Here is a 26,596-nt window from a genome sequence, read left to right as displayed (position 1 = left end):
CTTTTGAACTGTGGTGTTGGAGAAGACTCTTGAGAGTCCTTTGGACTGCAAGGAGATCCAACCAGTCCATCCTAAAGGAAATCAGTCCTGAATATTCATTGGAAGGACTGATGCTGAACCTGAAACTCCAACACTTTGGCCACCTGATGCGAAGAGCTGACTCACTGGAAAAGACCCTGATGCTGGGAAAGATTGAGGGCAGGAGGAGAAGGGGACGACAGAGGATGAGATGGTTGGATGGCATCACCAACTCAATGGACATGAGTTTGAGTAAACTCTGGGAGTTGGTGATGGACAGGGTGGCCTGGCGTGCTGCAGTCCATGGGGTCACAAAGAGTCAGACACTACTGAGCGACTGAACTGAATTGAACTGAACTGATGGGACTGGATGCCATGATCTTCGTTTTCTGAATGCTGAGTTTTAAGTCAGCTTTTTCACTCTCCTCTTCTACCTTCATCAACCGGCTCTTTAGTTCCTCTTCACTTTCTGCCATTAGGGTAATATCATCTGCATGTCTGAAGTTACTGATATTTCTCCTGGTAATCTTGATTCCAACTTGTGATTCATCTAGTCTGGCATTTCACATGATGTACTCTACATAGAAGTTTAATAAACAGGGTGACAGTATACAGACTTGACATACTCCTTTCCCAATTCGGAACCAGTCCATTGTTCCATGTCTGGTTCTAACTGTTGCTTCTTGACCTGCATACAGGTTTCTCAGGAGGCAGTCAGGTGGTCTGGTGTCCCCATCTCTTGAAGAATTTTCCATAGTTTGTTGTGATCCACATAGTCAAAGGCTTTAGTGTAGTCAATAAAGCAGAAATAGATGTTTTCTGTAATTCTCTTGATTTTTCTATGACCCCACAGATGTTGGCAATTTGATCTCTGGTTCCTCTGCCTTTTCTAAATCCAGCTTAAACATCTAGAAGTTCTCAATTCACATACTGTTGAAGCCTGGCTTGAAGAATTTTGAGCATTATTTTGCTAGCATGTGAAATGAGTGCAATTGTGTGGTAGTTTGAACATTCTTTGGCATTGCCTTTCTTTGAGATTGGAATGAAAACCAACCTCTTCCAGTCCTGTGGCCACTGCTGAGTTTTCCAAATTTGTTGGCATATTGAGTGCATCACTTAAGGAGAATCATCCTTTACGCTTTGAAATAGCTCAGCTGGAATTTCATCACCTCCAGTAGCTTTGTTTGTAGTGATGCTTCCTAAGGCCCACTTGACTTCACATTCCAGGATGTCTGGCTCTAAGTGGGTGACCACAATGTCATGGTTATTTGGGTCATTAAGACCTTTTTTGTACTATTCTTCTGTGTATTCTTACCACTTTTTCTTAATATCTTCTGCATCTTCAGGTCCATACCATTTCTTCCCTGTATTGAGCCCATCTTTGCATGAAATATTCCCTTTGTCTCTAATTTTCTTGAAGGGATCTTTAGTCTTTCCCATTCTATTGTTTTGCTCTGTTTATTTGCTTTGTTCACTTAAGAAGGCTTTCTTATCTCTCCTTGCTGTTTTCTGGAACACTGCATCAAGTTGGGTATATCTTTCCCTTTCTCCTTTGCCTTTCACTTCTCTTCTTTTCTCAGGTATTTGTAAGCTTTCGTCAGACTACAATTTTGCCTTCTTGCATTTCTTTTTCTTTGAGATGATTTTGGTCACCACCTCCTGTACAATGTTAATTTTTTTCCTAATGCTAGGAAATATACTAAATATCTCTTTCTCACAGACACACACTGTCATTGGTACTATACACGAATTTATCATACACATTGGTCCCTCTTCTAGACTCATGTTTCTGTTCTATTGATTTATCTATAGTCAGTACTACACTTTTAATAATTGTACTTTTAAAATTTGTCTTGGACTTCCCTGGTGGTTTTGTGGTTAAGAATCCACCTGCCAATGCAGGGGAAAGTGAAAGTCAAAGTGTTAGTTCCTCAGTCAAGTCCAACTCTTTGTGATCCCATGGACAGTATGGACAGTAGCCCACCAGGCTCCTCTGTCCTTGGAATTCTCCAGGCAAGAATACTGGAGTGGGTAGCCATTCCCTTCTCCAGCAGATCTTCCCAACCCAAGGATGGAACCTGGGTCTTCTGCATTGCAGGCAGGTTCTTTACCATCTGAGGCACCAGGAAAACCCACCAATGCAGGGGACCCATGTTCAATCCTCGGTCTGAGAAGATCCCACACGTGCCAAAGAGCAACTAAGCCTGTGTGCCACAGTTACTGAAGCCCACACTCCTAGGGCCCATGCTCCATGACAAGAGAAGCCACCACAATGAGAAGGCCACACACCATAATGAAGAGTAGCCCTTGCTGGCAGCAACTAGAGAAAGCCTATCTGCAGCAGCAAAGACCCAGTGCAGCCACAAATAAATAAATAAATATTTTTTTAAAGAAAATATATTTTAATCCTGGCTGGGGCTATGCTTATACCATTACTCTTCCTAAGGATTTTCAAGATGCCCTTCATTGTTTATTCTCCATGTGAACTTTAAAACCAACTTGTTAAACGCACACTCCCAAATGTTAGAAATACCGTTGACCTTTGAACAATGAGGGTGGGAACTGCCTGGGTCAACTCAAATTTTTTTCACTAGTAAATCCTACAGTACTACACTATGTAAGGTTGGTTGAATTCATGGATGCAGTACCTCAGATAAGGAGGAATGGCATATACTGGGGAACCGTGGACATGGAGGACTGCCTATGAGTTATGCATGGATTTTCAATTGCTTGGAGGATCAGTGCCCCTAACAGCCACACTGTTCAAGAGCTCTGGGTACCAACCAAGGCTTGCAGCAACACAGGGGGCATTTAAGTAAGAAAAAGATTGAATCTCAGGAAGGATAACGAGCTTTGTGGTATTTTTAACTGACCTTAATCCCATCTTCCCCTTTCCAGCTCTGCACAGCCTTGAAAAGTAACAGCATCCATCCCTGGGTTTGGAGACAGCAAAACAGGGCTTGAGGTCTTTCAAAGCCTCATTTCCAAAGAGAAGTCATTATCTTACTTGTTTGGTGGGTCCCTGGTGAAGAATCCACTTAAAAGACTTATCTTTAGTCCCCCTCCCTCAGACTTACCCAGTGCTAAAAGTTTCTGGATTTGGGGAGTGTTGTTTAAAATATTTTAGCACCACAGTGGCCTGAGGCAGTGGATAACAGGTGGGACAATATTAGACTAATCAAAAAGCTTAAAAGGAAAGACTGAGAAGTGAGACGCCCATAGGAGCTTTGATAATATCATACATTATCATGCATATGCTTAAAAGAAGACTTGGGGTTTCCTTGATGGTTCAGTGGTTGAGAATCCAACTGCCAATGCAGAGGAAACTGGTTCGATCCCTGATTAGGGAAGATTCTACATGCCACGTGGCAATGAAGCCCACAACTGCTGAGCCCATGCTCTGCAACAAGAGAAGCCACTGCAAGCAACCCTTGCTCACTGCAACTCGAGAGGGCCCACGTGCAGCAGTGAAGACCCAGCACAGCCACAGATAAATAAATAAATATCTTTTAAAAGACCTGAAAATTTCCTAAGCTCTCACTTCTGATTGACTTTGAGGTCTGAACAAGTGCTAAGTGAAGCCAAAGCAGAATTGTAAACTACATGGGTGGTTGTTAGAGGACTTCTCTAAGATGCACACAGAGGACCTTGGCAAAGACTGGGAGACTTTGGTTTCAGGTGTTTTAGGAAATCTCTGATCATTAACTAGTCACTAAGAAAATCAAGTAGTGACTTCAGCCACATCAACGAAGACAAAGGCGTCAAAGAATAAGTTCAGAAAAGCTACTAGGCAAACAGTAACAACAAAAAACCTTAGGAGGCAGAGAGAATCTGATTTCCAGAGTAGTTACACAGTATTATAGTTTTCAACAATAAACGATGGAACATTCAAAGAAACAAGAGACTATGAGCCATTCATAGGGGAAAATGCAACCAACTAACATTGTCTCTGAGAAGACCAGACACTGGATTTACTAGGCAAAATTTTTAAATTAATTGTTTTAAAAATGTTCAAGGAGCTAAAAGAAACCATGTCTAAAGACTTAAATGAATTTATAAGAATGGGAGACTATCAAATAGAGAATATCAATAGAGATAGAAATTATAAAATGGAACCAAATAAAAATCTGAACTTGAAAAGTATAACAACTGAAATGAAAAATTCACTAGAGGGACTTAGCAGTAGACTTGAGCAGGCAGAATAAAGAATCAATGAAGTTGAAGACAGTTTAATTGAATTATTCCAGTTTGAGGAATAGAGAAAAATAAACAGAGGTTCAGAAATCTGTAGGACACAGAGAGAATAATGACAAAGGGGCAGAAAGAATATTTGAAGAAGTAATGTCCAAAAACTTTTGAATTTGATGACTAACACTAATCAACACATCCAAGAAGGTCAGTGAATGCCAGTGAACAGGTATCAAAATTTATGTGTATCACGGTTAAACTGATGAAAGCCAAAGATAAAGAGAGAATCTTGAAAACAGCAATAGAGAAGAAACTCATCACATTCAATAGAATAATCATGAAGGCAAAGCAGGCAATGGAAAGACATATTCAGTAGTCTGACAAAAAAAAAAAAAAAAAACTGTCAATTTTTTACCAGGGGAAATGATCGTTCAAAAGCCAAGAAGGGAAAAAATATATGTATTGGACTTCATCAAAACCATAATGATACATGTGTATGTAAAGTGGTTCTAAAGGCTAAAGAAAGGCTATTGAAAAAAAAAAGTGTTGGCCTCCCAGTGTGGCACTGTAAGTGCCATCAGTACTCCCAAAACAGGCCCAAAGGCAAAGTCCTTGCCTTTTGAAAACCCAGGACATAGTGCATACAGCCATTTTCCAAGTTAAACCATGTATCCACTCTTTAAACCATGTATGCCCCCTTCTGAACTTTCTAAGAATCTGAACGGAAAGTCAATACTCAATCACATTTCATCCAAAGGAGTATATATTACTCAGGACAGGCTCACTACTATAATAAACAACTCCCAAGAGGTTCCACATATTAAAAGCTCATTCCTTGCTTGTGTCATAGCACAGTGCTGTTCACAATGCTTTGCTCCATAATCACTGAAGATCCAGGCTCTTTCAGCAGCAGACAAAAACAGCATGGAGGATTGTGTAAAGGTTTTCTTAAGGGCCAGGCTGCAGACTAGAAGTAGCATATATTACTCCCACTTTCATTCCTTTGGCGCCACCCAACTGCAACAGTGACTGGTAAATGCAACCTAGCTGCACGGGCAAAAAGCTCTGGAAAGCTGGGAGTCCTGGAGAACAAATCAAATCATTCTGATTGGAAAAACTTTGCTCTTGGAAAGCTGGGAACAGTCTAAAATGAGAGTTTCAGTGCAGAAAGTGGTAAGCACAACGAAGAGGGGAGGAGAGAACACCCAGGAGGCTGAGCATTAGTGCTGTGGAGGTTTGCAGGGGAGTTATACCTTCAGATCCCAGCATGACCTGAGACTCAGTTTCCCTGGGGTTTGGAACCTTTTCACTTTAATTCCCTCCTACACTTTTTATTGTAAATTTTCATTCCTCTGTGTTTGTTCTGAATCAAAGTCTGATAAGCACTATGTAAATATAAAGTTTTCTATCACTGCTAAGTAAATATTCATTTGGGGGGATGCTTATTGGAAAGGGTTAACTGAAATTCCACATCCAAATTAAACTAAAGAAAAAAACTTTAAAATTATACATCTTGCATAGACCATCTCATATTTGACTAAGTCTTCTTCAAACATAAATGCTATTGCTGAGATTATCAAGCCTATTGAAGACTTTTCACTTATGAAATTTTAGATTTCATTGTCAATCAAAATGAATTCAAATTCTATATATAAATTACAAGGCTTCCATGTATATATTTACTTGTTATGTATAGTAATAACTCCGTCCTCAACTCCATCTCCCCCTTTATCCACTGCCCCATTTTCCTGCTTCCTTTTACAGGAAAACTCCTCAAATGAGTTGTCTATACTTGCCATGCCTATGTCTGTTCCTCCTTTTGTCTTTCCTCTCCCCAACAGAAACTGATCTTGGTGAGACCTCCATATTTTCAACTCCAAGAGCCAATTTTCAGCTCTCTTATTTGACAAGTTGATCACTCCATCCTTCTGTAAACACTGTCTTCGTTCAGCCTCCAGCACACCACTTTCTCTTGATTCTTCTCCTGCCTCACTGACTTCTCTTCATTTTCTTTTGCTGGTTTCTCTTCATTCCCTTGACTTTTAATTCGTGGAGTGCCCCAGGGCTAAGGACTCTTTCTGTCTTTATTTATAGCCCTGTAGATATGATCATATCTAGACTCATACCAGTTATTAATATTATCATCTATAATATGACAATTCCCAAATACATGCCTCCAGGCAGGATGTCTGCAGTCCTTGAACTCAGATTCATATAGCCAACTCCCTACTAGACATTTAGTTGAAAAGATTTCACAAATTTAATACACCCAAACCCCTGATTCCCCACTCATCCCCAAACCTGCATAATCCTGAACCTGCCCCATCTCAGTTCATTCTTCCATTTGCTTGGACTGAAGACATTGAATCATCATTGACTTCTTCCCCTTCTCTCTCTCTTTTTCTCTCTCATAATCCACATAAAACCTATTAGCAAATTCTACTAGCTCTTCCCCAACCTATTTCCAGAATTTGGCCACGTCTCATCAGTGCTCACAGAAAATTGTGTAGTACTAAATACATACAATGGAAAATAGGAAAGGTCTCAAAACCCCTACTTTAAAATCCTAGAAGAAAAGAGCATGATAAATCCAAAGGAAAGTAATAAAAAAGATAAGAGCAAAAAATCAATAAAGTTCAAAATATTAAAACAGCAATAGAATGAATTCTTTGAAAATATGAATAAAATTTACCTTTAAAGAGACTAATAAAGGAAAAAGAGAAAACATAATCAGGAAAGAAACAGAACCTGCAAACTTCAAAAGGATATTAATGAAATACTATGAATAATTATGTGAAAGTGAAAGTTCCTCAGTCTTGTCTGACTCTTTACAACCCCATGGACTATACAGTCCATGGAATTCTCCAGGCCAGAATACTGGAGCGGGCAGCCTTTCCCTTCTCCAGGGGATCTTCCCAACCCAAGGACTGAACCCAGGTCTTCCACATTGCAGGCTGATTCTTCACCAGCTGAGCACAGGGGAAGCCCAAGAATACTGGAGTGGGTAGCCTATTCCTTCTCCAACGGATCTTCCTGACCCAGGAATCAAACCAGGGTCTCCTGCATTGCAGGCAGATTCTTTACCAACTGAGCTATCAGGGAAGCCATGATACATGCATAAATTTGACAGTTTAGATGAAATGGATTAAATCCCTGAAAGATACAAGCTACCTAAACTTGCCCTAATGAAATAGACCATTTGACTAGCCCTATAGCTATTAAGGAAATTTAATTCATAACTTTAAAACTCCTCAAAAAAAAGCCTCCAGGCCCAGACAGTTTCACTAGAGAATTCTACCAAACATTTAAAAATAATTTAATGCTAATTCTGCTCAATCTTCTCACTTTATAAGGCTAATGTTACTCTACCACAAAAACCAGACAAACACAGTACAAAGAAAAAAGTATTACGAGCTACTAAAACCCATGATTACAGACACGAAAATTTTTAACAAACTATTAAGAAATAGAACTCAATATATAAAAATAATTATACAACATGATCAAGCAAGTAAGATTTATCCCAGGGATGCAAGACTGGTTCAATATTCAAAATCAACCTATGCAATTCAACTTTTTAACAGAAAAATAAAAGGAATATTATGATCATATCAATCATTGTAAAAAAAAGTTGATGAAATTCAACCCTCACTAATGATAAAAACACTGAGAAATAGGAATAAAGAGAAACTTTCTGAACTTGATAAAGTCCATCTACAGCTAACATTATACTTAATAATCAATGACTAAATGTTTTCCCTCTGAGATCATAAAGAAGACAAGATGTCTTATCTCTCTACTCCCATTTAACAAAGTGCTGGAAATTCTAATCAGAGCAATAAGGCAAGAAAAAAATTAAAAGCATACAGATCAGAAGGGAAGAAATAAAATTGTTCTTGTTTGAAAATGACATGATTGTCTCTATCAGTTTGGTTCAGTTCAGTCACTCAGTCGTGTCCAACTCTTTGCAACCCCATGAACCGCAGCACGCCAGGCCTCCCTGTCCATCACCAACTCCCGGAGTTCACTCAGACTCACATCCATCGACTCTCTCTATAGAACATCTCAAAGAACTATCCATAAAAGTAAAATTTCATAAACTGGACTTCACCAAAAAGTTTTGGTTTTCATAAGACCCTGTTAAGAGAATGAAAAGATAAATTACACAATTGGGGGAAATATCAGCAAACCACATATCTTACAAAGAACTAGAATTTAGAATACATAAAGAACTCTCTCTTAACTCTCTCTTTGGTACCAACTTTTAAAGGAAGTCACATCAAAAAAATTTAGAGATATATATTTTCAACTACCACAATGATCTTGGCAACTTAACTCCTCTGAAGCTCAGTTTCCCATTTATAAAAGGATAATAACAACCAAACTCAGAAAGTTGTTGAAAGAATTAAACAGTATGATTAATGTAACTGGCACTTATTAGAATTTAATGGCTAAGTGTTTCTTTCCAAACCAAGGAAATATATCATTAGAGTGTCTCTGTATAAAGCCAAGGGCCAGCCTAAGACAATGTGAAAATGATCTTTGAGCCCTAGTCTTTGTCTGCTCATAATATATCCCCTGTGGGTCCCTCTCCTGCTGCTTCCCTCTTTCTCCTCCCCCAATCTCAGGATTCCAGACATGCATGACACAGACATACATGGCCATATCCCAAAAGATTTATTTTTCCTGCAAATCCCCCAGTCTCAAATCTTTTCTTTCCAGTTCTTTTATTGAAACCTCCCATTTTTTTGTCCCACTTTCTCAGGGTGCTCTACTTCCTACTATCTTCTAAGTGACACCTAAAACCTATGGGCAATAATCTCTCAGAAGTGGGAGTTAGCATCTGTTATGAGAACATTTGCAACCGATTCTAGGTGACTAGGAAAAAGACCCAAGTATCCTTCGCAAAAACTCTTATACCAAAATAGAAGATGAAATATCAGTATTATCCCTGAAAGAAAGTTGAGCCTGTCCCTCATTCATGCTTTGCATAAATACTTTAACAAATAGTAATCAGATACCACTCACCCTACCTAACATCAGCTCCAGTGTGAAAATGAGAATTGCAGTTATGGAGAAGAGAGGTCATTTCACAACCTGAGACACTTGGGGAAAGGAGAATTCTAGATAGAGATTTTCCTTGTGGAGGTTCCCTATGGCATTGGGTATCCCTAGAGAACATGAAGGCCCTGCCTGAGTGAAAGGAGAAATAGTGAGGCAAGAATCCTAAAATAGATGTGGAAGGACAGAGAAAGCATTTTTCTCAAGGTCTTAATGATTGCCTTGCAAGTAGTAACAAAAATCATCTCACAGGTGGCTTTCTCTGGCTCATCCCCTCTTTAGTTCAGTTCAGTCGCTCAGTCGTATCCAACTCTTTGCAACCCCATGAATTGCAGCACGCCAGGCCTCCCTGTCCATCACAAACTCCCAGAGTTCACTCAGATTCACGTCCATCAAGTCAGTGACGCCATCCAGCCATCTCATCCTCTGTTGTCCCCTTCTCTTCCTGCCCACAATCCCTCCCAGCATCAAAGTCTTTTCCAATGAGTCAACTCTTCGCATGAGGTGGCCAAAGTACTGGAGTTTCAGCTTTAGCATCATTCCTTCCAAAGAAATCCCAGGGCTGATCTCCTTCAGAATGGACTGGTTGGATCTCCTTGCAGTCCAAGGGACGCTCAAGAGTCTTCTCCAACACCACAGTTCAAAAGCATCAATTCTTCAGCGCTCAGCCTCCTTCACAGTCCAACTCTCACATCCATACATGACTACTGAACCTTAGTCGGCAAAGCAATGTCTCTACTTTTGAATATGTTATCTAGGTTGGTCATAACTTTTCTTCCAAGGAGTAAGCGTCTTTTAATTTCATGGCTGCAGTCACCATCTGCAGTGGCAGATAAAGAGTAGTCAGTGACTCAAGATTTCCTGTTACCTTTCCTTGGAATTTTTGAAAATTGCTTGGAATTCTTTACCTAGCTCTCTGGAGATACACTGCTTTAAACCAAAGAAAATACTTGAATGATAGGATTTCAGACATATTTCAAGGCCACAGAAAGAATTATTGGGGCAGATGTTTTTTTGATACCAATCAGATTGTGTTTACATAGGCTTATTCTGTTAATGCACCCTGATGTCCTGAGAAGAAGGTTTTTATTCTGAGTGTGTGTGTGTGTGTGTGTGTGTGTGTGTGTGTGTGTGTGTGTGTTACTATTGTTAGGCCAGTGAAGAATACGAAGCTTACAGAGGTGTGGTAGCTTTCCTAAGGCCACATGGTTACAAAGGGACAGCAGAAATGAGATTTAAAAGAAGGTCTTCTGCTTCAAAACAACTCACTCATTTCTAATTGGAAAGGAAAATTAAGATCAAAATATCCAATTGGAAAAAAATTCCACATGCCCTTCAAAAGAATCCATGTTTGGTTTTTCAGTCATTTTAGTCCAAGGATCTTGTTGCGTCTCTGGTAGTCATTCGCTGGCGTCTGTCACCCAACATTCATTCTTCCTCCTTAGGTAACTACCCTGGTTCTCCACCAGGGACCCACTTCCTTCCCATCTTACTCTGTGAAAAGGTTCATTCTCAGCCAGTCAGAACAAGGAGAACCCTACTACACTGGCTATTTCAGAGACGGGCATATAAACTCCAATAAGGTTTGGCTTATGATTTTTCTAAAACTCTTCTTTTCCACATGCCCTGGATCTGAGAGGATGTGCTTAGTCGCTCAGTCATGTCCAACTCTTTGTGACCCCATGGAGGATATACACTCTTAGATGCTGCAGTTGTCTTCTTACCACCAAATGACAGCCTTTCTGAAAACAGAGCCAGTAAAAGAAGTAGAACCAACAGCTGCAGAGAGAAACCAGATCTGGATGGTATCTTTGGAACCACTAAATCAATCTGGACCTGAAGTTAGAATTTTCCAGTCATGAAAGGTAATTAATTCAGATTTTACTTAAACCTACTTGAATTTTCTGTCACTTGAAACTGAAAGTCCTGATTAATACAACACCACACTGTTCTCTTGTAAAATGAGCATCGAACTTTTCCATATTTAAAGCCAGAATTGGTGAAGGTTTTGAGTTGTGTTTGATCATAAAATAGAGTTTCCCCAAAGTTATTTTCTTGGAGCAGAACTCACCAAGAGGCCTTTCCTTGCAGGAGCCTTTCTGAACGCCAAAGAGCATTAGGCCAACCAGTCCTCTGAGCCCTTGGCCTACTTCCCCAAGTGCTTCCCAAGAAATGATGAACAGTCACTTGTCTATAGACTCAGATGATACCTATTAATGTGAGTAATGGTTTTGGACATCTTAGAGAGTGGGAAGTACAGGTCAAATGCAAAAGTGACTAAATTCAGAATGAGTCCGTGGTGCATGCCATCCAAGCTTATGTTTAATTATGGACCTTGTGTTGTGGTTGGAATGCTGGCCCCCAAAATATGTTTATGCCTTACTCCCCAGAATTTGTGACTGTTACTTCATTATAGCAAAAGAGTGAAAATTCTTACATGGCAAACGATGAAATTAAATTAAGGATCTTGAGAAGATGATGCTATCCTGGATAACCTGAATAGACGCTAAATGCTGTCACACGTATCCTTACACAAGAAAGGAGCAGAAGAGAGGAAAGATACACAGAGAAAAAGGAAATGGGAAGATAGAACATAGATAAGCCAAGAAATATAGGCAACTGCTGAAGCTTAATGAGCCAAGGAAGGATCTCCCTTTAGAGATTCCACAGGGAACCCAGCTGACGCCTTCTGGCCTCCAAAAGGACAAGAGAGAAAAATTTCAGACTTCTGGCCTCCAGAATGATGACAGAAAAAATTTCTGTTGTTTTAAGCCATCCAGTTTGTGGTAATTTATTATAGCAACTACAGGGAACCAGTCACCTTGTTAGATGACTAATTTCAGTTCAGACATCCTGTAAGGGAACTGCCAGCAAAGAACCACATACAACTAATATTTATACAGTGCTTACTATGCTCCAGGTACTGTTCTAAGTACTTTGCACATATTAACTCATTTAATCTTTACAGCAACCCTAGGAGATAGGTAATATTGTAATTATCCTCTGTGCAGATGAAGAAACTAAGGCACAGTGAGATTAAATTAGTCCCAATTGGTACAGCTATGAAATATCACAGTTGAGATCCAAGTCCAGATGGAACTATTTTCACAGTTTATGTTCTTGAGCACTTTGCTCTATTGCATTCACTGTACGAAAAAAATGCCAGTTTTACGGGGATTTGTCTACATTGGAGGCTCTCACCTTTGGTTGCATATTCAAATCACCCAATGTTAAAGGTGAAGAGGCACATTGAAGATAAATAACTCAGGATCAAGGGCATAGGATTGGGAGCCTCAGCAGCACTTAAGAATCGCCCCAGATGACTCCAACGTGTAGCCAGGGTTAAAAACCACTGACTTCATACCTCCAATGGCAAATTTAACAAACTTTTCAAATTGGCAGTGACCAGATGTTTTGGTTTCTCCAAATGTACACATAGAGAAATTAGAGTATTTTTTAAGGGCCTCAATTCAATAAAACTACTTTTTTCCCCCTGCAGTAGAATGGTTGATCATTTTTCATAAGGGTTGTACCATGGGAAAAATTCCAGAACAGATAGGTTCCATTGTCAACCTCTTGCAAATATCATCTGGTGTGAATTATCTGGTGGTCATGATCCAATAGATATATTAAAATTATGAAAAATGTTGAGATGACCAGTCATAAAGACCTAAAACAGAGTATACCATTTTTACGTTTCCTGTTTATATTGTCTGTTAATATTTTTGTCCTGGTAGTATTGAGAGAACTTGGAATTGCTCATTCATTCAATTTTCCTCTTTCTTTCTGCCTCTACATCAAAATAGAAGTTCAGTCTGAATAGCCAATTAATTACCAAAATTTTAAGAAACTGAGGATTCTTCTGAGTGATGGAATGAGTAATCATCATTGAGGTACAACCTCCTACAAGAGACAGGCTACAGACCACTGACCCTATTCATTTATTTGTTTGTTCGTTCCTAAGATCAAGATCCTAGTGTACTAATAGACCCAGATGGATCTCTTGACCTGAGTAACTAATCAATTAATTTGAATAACTAGTTTATCTCTTCTTTTTAAGTTGACAGGTTTGGTGTGTGTTTTGGCATTGTGTAAACACACCTGCTCAGCCACTCATGATAAATGACCATGACCAAAATAACAAATTGTAAATTGTGACATTGGGTGGTTTTCACCTTGAAGTATAAAGTTCAGCAAGCTTACCAAGTTAAGCTAAGGACAAGACATGTTCACTGTTGGACACAAATACATCATTTCTCTAAGCTACAACTTTGTATCCTATATTTCTCCTTGTTTGCAAAAACAAAACTGTGGTTTTCTAATTCTAGCTGTTTGACTTTACACTGTAGCCCAGTTTTATAGGGATTCTGATGTCATTCCGAATGGTCCAGCAATAGAGCCCATCACCACCAGCCAGAAGGAAAAGCTTGTAATACATGGGACACTGGGTAGAGTACTCAACAAGGCCTTGGATCAGAGGAGAGAATTAATTAGCTCTTGCACTAGCGCTCTTCTAGAAGTACCTAGAAAATCATATCAAGATCTGAAAGGGCCAAATTACTTCCAAGGAACTTAACTGCACCCCAGAACAAAGCTCAAGAACATTTATAGGAATACAAAAATATGCAATAGCCAGCAAGGTACAATGTGCCGAAATGTATTTAGTTGCTCAGTCATGACTCTTTCTGACTCCATGCACCAAGTTCCTCTGTCCAGATTACCAGACATGCAAAGAAGCAGGAAAACACAGATGTTAGAATTACCAGACAATGACATTAAAACTATTATTATTGTATTTCATATGCATGTAAAATTAAGTAAAGACATAGAAAATAGCAAAAAAGGCCAAAATCGAACTTCTAGACATGGAAACTGCAATGTCTGAGACTGGAAACAGGATTAATAATACATAAGATATCACAGAATAAAAGACTGTACACTTGAAGACATAGCAACAGAAACTATCCAAAAGAAACACACTGAAAAAAAATCTTAAAAAGTGATAAAAGCATCAGTGATCTGTGAGACAGTTTCATAAAAGAGGAAAAAGATCAGGGAAAAGACAGGTTTCTTTTTGGAAATGATGTAAGCAAGATAACAGTGGAGCAACATATTTACAGTACTGAAAGTAAATAGCTGCAATCTAGAATGTTATATCTAGAATTATATACCTTCAGAAATAAAGGAGATATAAAGACATTTTCAGATATTCAAAATATGAAAAAAAACTGTCCTAAAAAATTAAATTCTTCAGGCAAAAGAAAAAATAAGATAGAAATATAGATCAACATTCAAAAGTAAAGAACATCAGAAATGGCAAATACGTGATTTTATCATTTAAATCCCTTTAAAAGATAATTGACTGTTTAAACAAAAATAAGAGCAATATGTTGAAGCTTCTTATGGCATGTGTGGGAGTAAAACAAATACAACAGCATAAAGGTCAACAGGGGAGAAATGGAAGTATATTATTTCATATTCCTGTACATGAAGTGGTATAATATCACTTGAAAGTAAATGGTGATATAAAATGGAATAAAATAACACTCAATTCAAAAGATGGAAGATAGAGGGAAAATATGAACAAATAACAGAGAGACAAATAGAAACAAATATCAATATGATGGATTTCAACCAAACTACAAAAATCTCTGCTTTAATTGGAAGGACTGATGCTGAAGTTGAAGCTCCAATACTCTGGCCAACTGATATGAAGAGCCGACTCATTAGAAAATTCCTGATGCTGGGAAAGACTGAAGGCAGGAGGAGAAGGGGATGACAGAGGACAAGATGGTTGGATGACATCACCAGCTCACTGGATATGAGTTTGAGCAAGCTCCTGGAGATGGTAAAGGACAGGGAAGCCTGGTGTGCTGCAGTCCATGGGGTCACAAAGAGTCAGACACAACTGAACGACTGAGCAATAGAACAACAACTTTAAACACAACTCCATTTTAAGGAATCTTCAATACCCTAACTCAAAGGGTCAAAACGAAAGATGACAATTTTAGAAGTTAGTGATGTCATAGTGGCTTAGTGGGGGAGATCATGGAGTTGTGACTTTCCCCTCAAAGCAATGCTTATTTGTAGAAAGATCTTTCCTTTTAATTTGTCATTTTATCGAAGTATAGTTGACTTAGAGTGTTGTGTTAATTTCTGCTGTACCACAAAATGACTCAGTTATACACATATATATTCTTTTTTATATTCTTTTCCATTATGGTTTATCACAAGATATTGCTTATATTAATAGTTTCTTGTGCTATACAGTAGGACCTTGTGTTTATCCATTCTTGTAGAAATGTCTTGATCTCTATTGGCATTTAACTATATAGCTAGCAAGGTAACTTAAAATCTCATGATGTCAGTATTATGCCTTCTATTCGGTATAGTTCTGCTGCTGCTGCTAAGTCGCTTCAGTCGTGTCCGACTCTGTGTGATGCTGTAGATGGCAGCCCACCAGGCTCCCCCGTCCCTGGGATTCTCCAGGCAAGAACACTGGAGTGGGTTGCCATTGCCTTCTCCAATGCATGAAAGTGGAAAGTGAAAGTGAAGTAGCTCAGTCGTGTCTGACTCTCAGTGACCCCATGGACTGCAGCCTTCCAGGTTCCTCTGTCCATGGGATTTTCCAGGCAAGAGTACTGGAGTGGGGTGCCATTGCCTTCTCTGATTACATATTAGGTATAGTGAGAGTTATACAATTAAACACTTTGAAAATATTACATACAAATCTATAAACCAAAATTATCAGCTATTCATATCACTTTAATGAATATATTAATTCATAAGTGTTGAAAGGGATTTCTCAGAGCATATTCATTTTGCACTATTTCTTCACTAAGTGACCTTATACATTATACTTATTTTCATCAGACACAGATCCAAGACACAGATTTGAAGTATACATAATATTCAATCATATTAGTTACAATCAGCCCTTAATAGTACAGCATTTAAGTAACTTCCAGTATTCTACAGTTGTGAACCATAACACCATAATTTTATGTAAATTGTTTCTTTCTTTTGGACTATTTCCCTTGAGTATCCTCCTCAAGTGAAATTTCTGGGGGAAGAAAGTGAACAGCTATTCAGCTGTTAAACATCACCTCACAGAAAGTCTAAACAATTGTCAGTGACACAAAACCACACATACACACAGTTTTTTCATAGGTCTACTTATAGTTTTTTTAATCTTCATTGAGATATAATTAATAATCAACTGCACATATTTAAAGCATGCAGTTTGATAAATTTTAAAACAGTCATGACATCAAAATAATGAACATATCCATCTCCACCAAAATTTTGTTCATCCTCCTCATAATCTCATCCTTCTGTCTCTCCCTTTGTCCCCAGGAAATCACTGATGTCCTTCAGGTTCCATAGATGGGTTTGGATTTCACAGAGTTGTATACAAATGGAGTCATAAAGCATGCACTCTCTTTTTGCTTGGCTTCTTTACCCAGAATAATTATTCTGAGCTTCATCCTTGTAGCTCATATCAATAGTTCATTCATTTTTATGATGGAGTACTATTCGATTATTTGGCTATACCAGTTTGTTTACTCATTTACTTTTTGATGGACATTTGGGTGGTTTCCAGTTTTTGGCTACTACAAATAAAGCTGCTAGAAACATTTGTATACAAGTCTTTGTGTCAACATATGCTTCTATGTTGCTTGGAAAAAGAGCTAGTAACGGAATGGGCAGGTCACATGGTATGTTTATATTTAACTGTTTAAGAGACTTCAAAATGTTTTCCAAAGAGATTGCCATTTCACATTCCTATCAACAATGTATAAGTGTTCTAGTCTTCCACATCCTCAGTAGCACTTGGTACATTTAGTCTTTTTAATGTAGCCATTCTAATGGAAACATACTGGTATCCCATTGTAGTTTGATTAGCATTTCCCTAATGACTAATGTCATGTGACATCACATGTGATGTGAGATGTGAGATTGTATGTGTATGTGTATGTGTATGTATGTGAGAGGTGGACTATAAAGAAAGCTGAGCACTGAAGAATTGATGCTTTTGAACTGTGGTGTCAGAGAAGACTCTTGAGAGTCCCTTGGACTGCAAGGAGATCCGACCAGTCCATCCTAAAGGAAATCAGTCCTAAATATTCATTGGAAGGACTGATGCTGAAGCTGAAACTCCAATATTTTGGCCACCTGATGCAAAGAACTGAATCACTGAAAAAGACCCTGATGCTGGGAAAGATTGAAGGCAGGAGGAAAAGGGGACGACAGAGGACAAGATGGGTGGATGGCATCACCAACTCAAAGGACATGAGTTTGAGTAAACTCCGGGAGCTAGCGATGGACAGGGAGGCCTGGTGTGCTGCAGTCCATGGGGTTGCAAAGAATCAGACACGACTGAGTGACTGAACTGAACTGAACTGAATGACTAATGATGTTGAGCATCTTTCCCTGTTTTTATTTGCCGTTCATATGTTTTTTTTAGCAGAGTATTTGTTCATATCATGAGGTACAGGAGCAATTTCATTAGAGAAAGAAAAGTATGTTTAACAATTGGTACTGGAACAATCGGCTATCCATATGCAAAAGAAAGAACTTTGATTCATATTTCTAACCCTATATAAAAATTAACTCAAAATAGGTCATAGACAAAAATGTAGAACCTGAAGCAATAAATCTTTTATAAGAAAATAAGAGAAAATCTATGTGACCTTAGACTAGATAAAGGTTTCTTAGATCTAATTGCATGAAAAGAAATAGAAAAACTGGACTTCATCAAAATTAAAAACCTCTGTTTTTCAAAAGATACAGAATGAAAAAAGATAAGTCATGCAGACCAGGAGAAACTAATTTCAAAGCACATATTTGGTAAAGAACTTGTATCTAGAATATATAAGAATTTTCAAAATTCAATAACAAGAAAACAAAGGACCTAACACACTAGGATTTAGATTTGTTTATCAGATAGGGAACTTTTAGTAAGTAAAGAACATTCACTGGGAGACTGAAGTGAGACCAAGCAGTGCTGTTGAAAGAGGACAGATAGAGGCAGGAGCAAGAAACAAAGAATGCACACAGAAAAGGATTTGGGATTTTTCACTGTCAAATAGGAAAACTGTCAAAAGCAAATGGCCTTACTTTCTTCACAGTAACTTTTAGGATCAGCCTTGACAACATGAAGTAAGTATAACGGGAGAATCTTGAAAATAGTCCAGAACTGATTTAAGGCTTGGATAGTAGGATCAGATATTATGGCACGATAAAAGAGAGATTTGATATTAAAAAGAGGAGACGTATTCTAAGCTGGAGCACACATGGCGCATAGGGCGATTTTAAATCCTAGGTTACCAAACAGCCCCCTTTCCCTGACTGAATGTCTCATTCCCACTCACAAACCTGGGAATAGACCATCCTTTAAGGACCAGCTAAGTGCTTGCTCATCACTCCCCTTCCCTCCCACCAATCACCACAATCAGGCAGAGCACAATTATTTGTGAGACCACATTAATAACAGCAGTTGTCTCAAGGACAAAATGAGATAACTGATACAAAACACATAACATAATTCCAGGAACACCCGGAGCTCAATAAATGTTGGTTTCTCCTTCCTTTATCCCCCTTCCATAACCAAATGGAAGGCAAATTGCACTGCTGGCCCCAGTTCAGAGGGTTTTAAAATTTAGAGCTCCTATACTAAGCTGAGTCTCCTCAAAGGCTGTTGGGTTGAGCACAGCAACTTTTTAAACATCTTGAATCCAGCCTTTGATATCCCCATTGCCATATGTGGCAAGGAGTCAAAAAGCAAAATGGGAAGGGCCCCAGGTTCCAGAACCAACTTGCCAGGCTCTGGCAAAAATCAATAGGCAGACAATTTTCATGGTCTACCTGGTAACAGAAAACATTCATGTTCCCCCTCATGCTTACTGAGGGCCCTTCAGTTGAGTATCCCTCCTGGCCTTTCCACTCCCCCTCACAAATTTCCTCTCAGGAAAGGAGGAATAAATGATAAATTTGAAAGCAGGACCTCTCAAGGAATGTTTGCAGCTCAGGCCTTCTCTCATTCTGCTGTCTTTCCAGAACAGGCACTCCTGCGTAAGGCCTGTGGTAGTTAGCCATCGTTGTTGCTGAGTATTTCTGAGAGGCAGTGTAAAGATCCAAAATGGAAACCATGTTGCCCCAAACCAGCTTTACCACTAATAAGGGTGGTAATTTGTCTCTAGTTGCCTAATTCCTGGGTCTCTTAGTTGACTATGAATCTAGGTGGGGAAGAGGGGCGTCATTATTTATTGGGCTTCCTCAAAACCCACTCACCTATTTGCACACTTAGACAGGCATCAGAGACCTCAGCACGTTCAGCAGCATGACCACGGTCCACATGTCCCTTAATTTGCATTTTCCCACCCGTCCTGGACCTCTCACACTGACACGGCCATCACCAAGCTTTCACACCAGATGGAGTGTCAGACACACCATGATGCATTTTCCTGCCTTCCTACTGGAGGGCAAGGACCAGCTAGTGTACTTCTTTCGTGTGTTCCCCCTAGAGCCCAGCACAGTTCTGAGCTAGTGGAACTCTGAAAAAGAATTGGGAGATGCAAGTTCAAGCCCCACTCTGCCCCTTCCTCACCATGTAACTTCATACACATCACTTCACCAACAAGGATCGCTGTTTCCTTATCATGATTGTTCTTTTAAGTGACATTAAATTAGACTTAAAACGAGTAAGAAGTTGGTCCCTTCTTCAATGCGGTAAAAGTGGTCACGATCTCTAAACCTTGTTTACATCTCTGGCAAACATGGCTGTATATGTTTCAGATGTGCTTATGATGTCACCCCATTTAGAATGTAAACTCCAAGGCTCCTACTATTTCCCACAAAGTTTCAAATAAAGGACTCAGAACCCAGGAATCCTCAAAAAATGAGATTTACTACCAAATTCCGATTAAAAGGTAGCAGAATTTTCCTAGACTACGTCCACTGCTTTTATACAGGATTTAACACAATTTTATGATATAATTTAACAGAGAACTAAATGGAAAGCTATGCTACTCATGATTTTCTTAAGGAAGGACTGGCAAAATATGACCCACAGGCCAAATACAGCCCACTACCTGTTTCTGTACATGAAGTTTTACCGGAACATTACCACACTCACTTCTCTACATACTGTCTGTGTTTTCATGCTACAATAGCAGAGTTGAGTACCTACTGTAGCAGAGATTTTATGACTGCAAAGCCTCAAATAGCTACCATCTAGCTTTTCTACAGAAAAAGCTTGCTGACCCCCATTTTAAAGAATCTCTCAGTTAATCTTAATTGATCCAAATTATGCCTCATGAATGTCCTTAACACATGATTAAGTGACCACAAGAATTCAGTTTATTCCATGTGGGCCTCTCTTCTCAGTGTGTAAAAGGAGAGATTTGTTAAGATGGTTTCCAATGTCCACATTAATCATCGTTCTGATTTTCAGCCAATAACTAATTTCCTTCACAAGGTTTGATTACTTCTGAATATTTGAGACGTGTCCAGGTCATGAGATTGGAGAAGCATCGACAGGGCACAGGAGACTCACGTCCCAGTCCCTTCTTTGCCCCTAACTGACTAAACTCTGTGGTCCTCTGCTTCTATGAAATGAGGAGCCTGGACAAATGTGACATTTCTTTAAAACAGAATTATGATTAAGTGTGTGAAATGCCTCAGGGAAGGCCACCCTGGCTGCTGTGAAAGCCCAAGGAATGGTACCACATCTTGATTTACAAAAGGAGAAAGGACTCAGAGAAGGCTTCTTGGAGGAAGTGATGATTTGAGTCTTGAAGGATGGAGGATTCACGCCCTGGAGGATGAACTGAACAATCAAGCAAAAAGACCTTTTACTGAAGCCCTCATTGTACTTGGCTGAATAGAAAACATCATTAGTTTCAGCATCTAAACTACAGGAAAGTTCTCTCCAAATTCAAATAGATTCTAATGTGTGCATTACCCTCTGCTTCTGGACATGCCTCATGGAAGGTCAAATTGCCATCAACTTTTTACAAAATAGTCACCTTTTTTTGAAAAGAGATTTTCCTTTTTCATCTAAGCACCAAGGTCACACCCAAGTCTTGAAAAAACTTCAGCTTCCCCCAGGCTCAGGTGGTATGATGACTATTGCATGAAACACCATGGCAAGTTGAGAAAACGATCAATCAGGGATTAGGGGTAAAGTATCGTTTCAGGTTATAATCAAGGTCAACAAGAGGTGAGAAAATTCTGACTTTAAACAACTTTAGACGTGGGATTAGGCAACATGCTTACACAGCAGTCATTTTCATGTAGCTAAACCATCCAAATATCTACAACAATAGATTCTGAAGGGAAGAGAATGATCTGAGTTGACCTGGCCATGCAATCTCAGCAATGATTCCTAAGTAATTGCTAGCTCTCCCACATTTCTGACTGCCTTTACTGATGTCAGAAGAAGAGTTCATTCATGCATTCAACAAATTTTAGTGACTACCAGCTACGTACCAGCACTTTCTACACGAAGACACAGCCATGAACAAATGAGACAAACACCTATGCCCTTGTGAAATTCACATTATAGCATGTCATCCTTGTATGGAGAAAGGTACAAAGAGTTTCACCTTCTATCCTATGGGACATATTGCTTTCTGAATAGTCCCCAAAGGACATTTTGCAGAAGAGTCTAAGCCACAGATAATCCAGCCTTCTTGTGAACACTTTTTCCTCCATCATATTCTCTGTATCATAGCTATGCAAAGGACAGGATAAAACCAAGACAGTCTGGAGCTTTTTTTTAATGTGCCCTCACTATCAACCCAAATGACTTTTAAAACTTAAAGCCAAAATACTCATATCTTTGAACCACTTCTGGGAATCCTGGCTAAAAGAATGGTCCTGACTTCTGAAAAAATATTAGATGCCAAAATGTACATCATAGCCTTATTTAACCTAGCCTAAACAAAAAGACAAATTGTCCCATTTAATAAAATGTTTATGTAAAAATTATTTAAATTATTTCAAAAACTATAAATTAATGGATAGATAAATGATTGTTTTTAGGATAAGTGAAGTAACAAGCAACCACTAAGATGATATTTATAAAGATTCTGTGATAATGTGGGAAATTTTTATTATGGACAGTACTCAGGTAGAACTAAAATCTATATATATTCAATATAGCAAGCATGCATAAAAATCTACCAAGAAAAAGTAAAGCCTTGATGGAAATGTCCCAAAACATTAACAATTAATGTACTCAGGTGCTGAAATTATTGAAATTTTTCTACTTTTGTACTTTTCATAATTTCTATTCATTACTTTTATAACTTAAAAACTAACTTTAAACCTAAATATAGTTTTTTAAAAGGCAAGAACAAGACAGCAAGAACAAATATAAAACAGTTTATTGTGGTAGCTAAGAGCCTGAGCTCTGGATTCAGACTCCATGGACCTAAATCCTAGTTCCCTGGTTACTGTGTGACCTTGGGCAAGTTATTTAATCATTTTTTGGCCCCAGTTTCCCATCTGCAAAATGGAGGTGATAATAGAACTTCCTTAATGGGCTGGTATGAGGACTATAGATAACTCAAATAGTGCTTGGAGAAACCCCTTGTAAGCACTCAAAATGATAACAGATTCAATAGTCCAGTGGACTCAAACAAAGAGTTCACACAAGGGGAATGAAGTACAAAACATCACATCTTCATTCCTTAGGGACAACTCATTCACGCAGAGTTGTGTTTTCAGTGGGAATTTGCAGGCAGACTTAGTCCCCAGATCCTTTACTTACATTTTAAATTTCCCCTGAATAAGATGAACAGTATGTCGATATTCATCTTATGAGTAATTACTTCCTTGGTTCTTTTAATGTACTTGTCATAATTTATTAAGGAAAAGTACCTTTTGGCTTTAAAAACAAGTCTAAAATTCTTTGTTAAAAGGATTGTCGAAAACACTAATCTTTACTGCAAGATGAAATGAATTCATAAAAATATTGTTTATGGTGCTAAAAGTAACTTTCTGATAAAAATCACATTTTTTCTGTTAAATATGCTTTCAGAAAACAAGCAAAATCAAAAACTGGTCTCTAACCTTCTGCATCTAATGTCTTTCTGTGCAAATTAAACCACTTAAATCTGGGTAAAATAAAATCCAAAAAGGACAACCATTTATAAAATGGTTGCTTGGCAGTAATTATTAAAAGAGTGAGAATTCAGTTAAAATTGCATAAATATTAAATCTGGTTAAGATCCAGAGGATAAGAAGAGGTTATAAGAAAAGACAGTTTAAAACTTGTTCTTCTACACTTCCTTTTCCCAAAATGAGGCATCACTTTTCCCTTATGATCCATTATGAGAGAGGACGATGCCTTTCAGCTTTGAGACAAATTGTTTACCCTAATGCCTAGCCTAGATTTCCTTGATTTTTTGATCCCATAAATTCTCTATTCAAAAAAGGCTGTGCTTCTGTTCCAGTTCTTGGTTTGGTTTGGCAACTTTTCTCTGTCTATGAATTCTGTTTTCTCCTTGCAGAGTATCTACCCGTTTAACATGGTTGGAAGGTCTTGAGCCACGGAGTTTCGCAGGCTATTTTAAATTGGCTGGGCACTAGCTGTATCATGTTCATTCAGCCACTTAACCTTAAACAGCCTCAGTTTCTTTGTCTGTAAAACGGGCACAGTAAATGCATATCTCACAAGGTTACAACGGGGCTAAATGGGACTGCAGGTGGCAAATGACTAGGCATGGTGGGCAGCTGAATCAAGCGCTTGTTCCTTTCCCTATGAGTCTCTTTTGAGCAGTCATTCGCCAAATCCGGAAATCCCTTGGTTTCTTTCCTTCTTTCCGTCTCAGACCAGAAGGTAAATTTCTCCTGAACTTGGGATTTTTTTTCATTCAGAAGAACATTAAGTTAACTTCAACTCATTAACACTTATGTACCAGGGGAACATGAAGCGAGTTGGTGGTGAGCGCGCTCCCTTTTCCGTGGGCCCGGAGAAGTGGGACTCCTCAGGCCCGGGGGTTCCCATTGCATTCTCTTTCCCACCATTTAAGTCTGGCTCTGCCCATCTCCCTGCCGAGATAAGTTGATCCAGAGCCTCTGAGCTACATTTCCTTCAGGAAATGCCAATATTTGGGCTCCCTCAAGACCTCAAAACCAGCCCGCCCGCACCCTGTAAAGGAAAGGTGAAGAAGGAATGAGAAGGGGAGATGGGCAAGACGCCACAGGTAACACGGGATCGCGCGGAATCGGAGCGGTTACCGCTGGGCCAACAGCTCTGCCCAGCTTGAGCTTTCCAGGTCGCCTCCCGCCCCGCTCTTCCCCCAGCGCAGTCGAAGGATACGAAGCAGACCTGAGAAGCGCTCGGAGCGGTGGAGAGCGGAGGCGGCGTCTGCCCGCGATCGCTTCTCCCCCAGCCCGCGTCCGGCCCGCAGCCCCTGCTCTGTCAGACGCTCCCCCGGCCCCGCACTCCTTACAGCCGCCCGCACCTCCCCTCTGCGAGCCTCCAGGCGCCCCGCGCGCTGTGCTCCTGGACGCCGGGAGCCTGGCGGAGCGCTGCACTCCGCGCTCTCAAAGGAAAACGCTACCTGTGGAAGTAATGTGCGCAGAAGAGGCCCAGAAGCACAGTCGCAGGCGGACCCAAAAGAGAGCTGGGCTGCCCTGCGAGTATCCCCGCGGGCACCGCGAAGGAGGGCAGCTCCTGCAGGAACCAGGCGGCGCGGGCGGGCAGACGGATAGCCACCGGCATCAGATTCTCCGAGTACTTCCCGTAGCCGGAGGGCTCCGCGAGGTACAGGACCAGTGCCCCCAGGGCGGCCAAAGTGGCACTCCCTGCCAGCACCGGATTCTGCTGGCAGCGAACAGACATTGCTCCGTGTTCCCTGCCGGTGGCCGCTAGCAGCGCAGAAGAGAGTGAGGCCCCCACGGTCCCTTTATGGAGAGCTAGACGCCACCCCGCGTCCGCCCCTTCGGCCTTGGCTCACGCCCCTGCATCCTACCTCCCATCCCGGTGCGGTCAGCCCTGGCTAGGCTCGCAGCGATGCCCCTTTCGCAAGGCTGGCACTTTGGGAAGCAGCCAGGCGGAGAATGGACGAAGGCTTTCGTGGAGCCAACGTCGTGTCCTGGGGCCCTTCTGTTAGCCCATTTTAGCGCCTTCGCCCTCTAGAGCGCCCTCTCATCGTCTGCCACCCTTCTCAGCTTCTAAGTGCCCTTTGAAGATTTGTTCTTCACCCATCAACCTCTGAAGCTGCAACTTCTGAGACTAGGAAATAAGAGAAAAGCACAGGTACGAGTTAGCCAGGGTGATTCTGCGGCCGTAACACACACTGTGTGGGCGCCACGCAACCCCCACCCACTGACCATCAGCACCAGGGTCTCCCCAACTCCTCCGGTTCTGTGTGCTCCTTCGTTCTCCTGCTTCCACTCAGCCCTGCATCCTTCCTTCGACCCTGGGCCCAGCATCCGGGCACTTCCTGCAGCCCCCAGGCTTTCTGTGTCCCGGAGCCGCGTTCCTTGGTTAGAGACCCCTCCGCACCGCCTTGCCCCCAGATAGTTACCAGCCTCTCCCCATCCCTACTGCCTCCGCGGTCTTTCTGCATTAAAGAGGCTAGTCTCTCATCTAATGTGGATGAATCGAGTTCCACATAATGTTGCCATTCGAAGGGCAACTGCGCTCTGAACTCCTAAGACGCATTTCTTTCTCTCTCTCCCTTCTGTCTGCCGCGCTTCTCTCATCCTTCACCCTTTCCTTCACTATCTGTTTCTTCTTCCCTTCTCTGAGAATTTCCTGGTGGTCCAGTGGTTAGGACTGTGCACTTGCATTGCAGGAGGCAGCGGTTTGATCCCTGGTCGGGAAACTAAATCAGCATGCCACTGGGCATGGTCAATATATATATATATATATATATATATATATATCTTTTTCCCATCTCTGATTCCAGACCCAGGCTTCCTTGACTGCATTCTTCATCTGCTTTGTGCTCCCTTTTTCCTCTTCTTTCTTTAACCCAGTTTCCTCCACCCAGGGTGGCCTGCTCTTCCCACCTACTGTTTATCTTCTTGTCTTCTTGTCCCACCTGCCTTGGTTGCTTCATCCCTATTAATTCTCTCCTCTTGTCCCTACTTCAGGCTCCACCCCAATCTTTCTCTTTCCCTCCACCTGCTTTCTTGGGTGCTTTCCTCCTCCTCCTCCTCCCTTTGCTCCCACTAACTGCCTCTCAGGAGCCCCATTCATATTTCTCCATCCACTCCTGCCATTTCCTAACAGGTATTCCAATGAAAGGCACACAGTGTTTCAACTGTTCAGTTTGAGGCCATTTCCTGATTCCTGGTGTATGGTAAT

General features: G+C 40.4%; 1 protein-coding gene across 1 annotated transcript in view; it reads right to left on the bottom strand.

Annotated features, from left to right (window-relative positions):
* The window catches only part of SRD5A2 (steroid 5 alpha-reductase 2), a 46,679-nt gene extending 21,556 nt beyond the window's left edge, over positions 1-25,123 (bottom strand). The window contains exon 1 of the mRNA XM_068988814.1: positions 24,843-25,123. Within this exon, the coding sequence (XP_068844915.1) occupies positions 24,843-25,123 (281 nt within the window). The remainder of the gene's footprint in view (positions 1-24,842) is intronic.
* Between the last annotated feature and the right edge of the window lie 1,473 nt (positions 25,124-26,596).

This window comes from Capricornis sumatraensis, chromosome 1 (genome assembly GCF_032405125.1).
Source record: "Capricornis sumatraensis isolate serow.1 chromosome 1, serow.2, whole genome shotgun sequence".
Taxonomy (NCBI): Eukaryota; Metazoa; Chordata; class Mammalia; order Artiodactyla; family Bovidae; genus Capricornis; species Capricornis sumatraensis.
This window is presented reverse-complemented; position numbering and strand designations above follow the sequence as displayed.